The sequence below is a fragment of the Argentina silus genome, assembly GCF_951799395.1.
Source record: "Argentina silus genome assembly, chromosome: 11".
Lineage (NCBI taxonomy): Eukaryota > Metazoa > Chordata > Actinopteri > Argentiniformes > Argentinidae > Argentina > Argentina silus.
In genome coordinates, this window is record NC_139665.1 from 17,801,496 (window position 1) to 17,805,575 (window position 4,080).

Genomic DNA, 4,080 nt, shown 5'->3' on the forward strand with positions numbered 1-4,080 from the left:
CAACACCTCTTTCACCAACGGCACAGTGCAATAATAATGACATTCTACTGAACACTTTACTTTTTTACTCTACTATTTATACTGAAATTGTGTCATGTCTACTGTCTTGTGTCCCCAACATCGTCACTGTCCAACCGTCTCACTTATCTTGCACTATGTCACTTATTGTCTTGTCTCACTTATCTTGCACTATGTCACTTATTGTCTTGTCCTACCTCATTGCACTACTGCGTATTTGTATTATTTGTATTGTATGCTGCATTGTCAAGGAACCGAGCCCAAGAATTTTACTCCCTGCACTCGTGTATGAGACATAACAATTGAACTTGAACTGAACAAAAGGTAAACGCAAACCTAGAATCAATACTAGACATTGAGAGCTCTCTTATGACTGCACAAATAATGTGACAGAATACACCTGATGATCCAGAAACATTGTCAAGCCAATTGTCCCATCACTTTTGGGTACCCTGAAATAGGGGGACAATGCATAAAAAGTGGTGTAATTTCTGAATGGTGAAACCAATATGTACACAAATACCATCAAATAAAAGCTGAGAATCTCTATGTTAACCTGTGTCTTCCTTTAAAGATGGTTTAGACGAAGTAAAGAAAGTGAGTAGCAGATAAAGTTAAAGATTGGTTGGTTGGATGGATGAATTCATAGATGTCAGATATGTATCAGGATCGTGTGGTGCGAGGAGGTAAGGGAAGGAAAGCAGTGCCTCCTCAAAATGTTATTACAAAATAAACGTGTTTTTCACGTAAAAAGCAATAATAAAACTGCTTAATTTGTCAAGAAATATGAGAGAATACACAGAGCGCTGATTTTAAGACGAGTAAGAAAAGTTTACAACAGCGACCCAGCAGCGTAGTGGACGGAACCAGTATTGTTTCTGCCTCCCCGAGAGCTCTTGCCTCCAAATAGGAGCCGAAGTCTCAATTTTTGTCCCAGAATGGAGTGAAATAAATACTTGAAAATAGCTAAAGTGGCAGTTGAGAACATTATTTTCACCAGACAATGCAATATTACTCTGGATATTCCAAAACGCATAACTGATTTAAACAGATCCACACTTCTAGAATTAGTCTCTGCAGGGAGATACTAGCTAAACTTCCAACCGTTTTGTCTGACCCACTCCGCTGCAGTAGGTGGTGTGATGGCAGCACGTTTCCCAGCCACGTACACCAGCGAAGAAGAACGCCAGGGCGGAAAGCGTATCTGCGTCGACCGGAAGTCCTACCGTCCTTTCTGATCGTGGACTGCCATCATGGTGAGCTCGTTATGAAGCTTTTGAATTTTCCAAATGGATTAAATACAACATTTCCGATTGTTATAGGTCACTGATGGATATATACACTTGTAATGTATCGCGTTATTTGCCTCTCTTGCGTTTTTGAAGATAATTCAAGTGTTGGATGGTTTCTAGAAGTTAATAGATATGTCGGGTTTTCCGCTAGGTACAACGTGGTCCCTGGCCGCATGAAGGCCAAGACCGATAGTTTCTGCTGAATACCACGTTGACAGACGTGTTTTTACGCGAGTGTAGAACATTTCTTCCTTATTTCTTCTTATTTCTTCCTCACTATATTCCTAACTTGCCTGGCTAACCAGCTATTGCTTGGATTGTCAACAGTCCAGTATGGTTAGCCAGCATTAGCTAGCAAGCCATCCCCATCTAGAAAGTTAGTCTGCCTCTCCAGGCAGAGATTAGAAATTAGGTTGTCAACCATTTAGCTGCTACTGATTACATATTTTAATGCAAAATAATATTGTGGATTTGTCCCCATGCTTTATATAGACACTGTAAATGGATGGAGCATTATCAGTTATTTCCATTGCTAATAAGAAAACCCTTATGATTTTCCCCACAGGTGTTCAAACGTTACGTCGAGATAGGCCGCGTCGCCTACATCTCTTATGGACCCCATGCAGGCAAGCTGGTGGCCATTGTAGATGTCATTGACCAAAACAGGGTAAGTGGTTTTTAATCACCTAGCTCTAACCGTAATTGCAATGTTGTATTCGCAAAGCCCACAGATTGGCTCAGTATTGTCCAATAACTAGTTCTTAAGGTAAACAACCAATGAAATGGCAAAGCAGGTGAGCAAAAGGTGTAGTGAAATGACAACTTAAGTGTACACAGTACAATAAAGGAAATTCTGTGTTTTTCAGGCCTTGGTGGACGGTCCTTGCACAGGGGTGAAGAGGCAGGCCATGCCCTTCAAGTGCATGCAGCTCACAGACTACGTCATCAAAGTGCCACACAGGTGAGTGACCAGCAATCCACAATGTTGACAATTGAACTGTATCGCCTGTTGGGGTGTACCTGCACTGAGACTCTTATGTACTTAGTGATACCTGGTCAGAGGCAGTCACTTGTTTTCATTCTGAGACATCTAATAATGTGGTTCATATTGTTAATATGACCATGTCTCAGATGGAAAACAATTGACTTCTACTGCAGGCTGCATTGAGGTGATTTGAGATCAAGTCATTGTGATGCTGTACCTGCACAGTTCTAGCAGTTCTCTCTGTAACCTCCTGTGTGTTTTGATTGGCAGTGCCCGTCAGAAGTTTGTGAGGCGTGCCTGGGAGAAGGCCCAAGTCAGTGAGAAGTGGACACAAAGCAGCTGGGCCAAGAAGATTGAGGCCAGAGAAAAGGTACTGGGACACTGGACGACTAACCATTTGTTCAAATGTCCACCCTAGCATCCTTTTTAATAGTTTTAACTAACATATCAGCTACTTCACACTGATCAGTATGATGTGAGTTCTGGGATGTGCAATTATGTCCAACATGAATACTTTAAAGCTGTCAGATCTGAGAGGGTTTTGTTGGTTTGTTATGCAGAGAGAGAGAAATATGAAAAGTAAAACAAAATCACAGTCAGTAAAAACAAAAAATAGTTAAAGATTAAAAGCAAACTTTAAAAGATGGGTTTTGAAGGGGAGCGTGCTGAATTATTTGTGGTTTGAGAGACAGAGCATCCATTAACGCGCTTTACTAGCCTAGACGCACGCAGAGACCTTTTGACGGACGTGGCTGATTAGGACACCCAGACTGATTATAGCGGGAGAGATCTGTTTCTCACCTCGACACTCGTACACTCCGGGCAATTAGGATGTGGTGAAAGTTGGTTCAGAGAAATGTGTAGTTGGCCCTTCTCAGCCTAGTCTGTTGGGTTTTGGATGAGTTCATCTTGAAACACTGCTTCTGTCTCAATGTTGCTGTCGTCTATTAGCGTCAAATAGCCTAATTGTGAGCCTACTCCCCTAATTGGCTGTTTGGCAGGCATACAATAAAGTGAGGCTGATGGGCGTCCATGCTTTGTGTGTTGTAGGTCCGATGGTTCCTTGTGGGTTATGGTTATATTTGGCTGTCTAAAATCATGTTTTTCTTATTTGGTGCGCTACGTGAATGCTGTTAATCCTCTGGCCCCACTCTCTCCTCTTGGTTCCTGGTCATTGTGCTTACATTACAACTGTGTTCTTTGTTTTTGCAGAGAGCCAAGATGTCTGACTTTGACCGCTTCAAGGTGATGAAGGCCAAGAGGATGGTAAGTAGAAAGCATTAGGTTAATCTAAACATCGGACGATATTAAAACTTAGTGATGTCATGCGTGCTTCATTATGTATTCCTCTGATACTGATTGGCTATTCTATATCTCTACAGAGGAACAAGATCATCAAGCACGAGGTGAAGAAGCTGCAGAAAGAAGCCGCAAAGAAGGCATGATCTATCCCCAAATAAACCCTCTTGTTGACTTGTTGTCCCTCGTCCTCTTGTCCTTTACTTATCTGTTCACCACACCATCTTCCTCAGAGGTCGAGATCAGACACCTGCTATTGAACAAATAAACGATAGCTACACTTTGGTAATCTGCTGTGTATTGTATTTATTTAGAATTGAGAAAATGGTAATTACATGACTAACCTATGAATTATTTCTTTAGCATTTACTAAAGCACAACCACTTTGTTTCAATCAACTACAGTACATTACAATTTGTTATTAAATACTAATTGACAACTAAAATAGTGTCATGAAGATTGTACTTGGTTATTATTCTTAATTTT

At 41.1% G+C, this 4,080-nt stretch overlaps 1 protein-coding gene across 1 annotated transcript; it reads left to right on the forward strand.

Annotated features, from left to right (window-relative positions):
* The first annotated feature begins 1,213 nt into the window (after positions 1-1,213).
* Positions 1,214-3,774, forward strand: rpl14 (ribosomal protein L14). Its single transcript, XM_083679920.1, has 6 exons — positions 1,214-1,274; positions 1,876-1,977; positions 2,177-2,271; positions 2,566-2,665; positions 3,508-3,561; positions 3,678-3,774. The coding sequence occupies exons 1-6, from the start codon at positions 1,272-1,274 to the stop codon at positions 3,738-3,740; spliced, it is 417 nt and encodes a 138-aa protein (XP_083536046.1). The 5' UTR covers positions 1,214-1,271; the 3' UTR covers positions 3,741-3,774.
* The last annotated feature ends 306 nt before the right edge of the window (positions 3,775-4,080 follow it).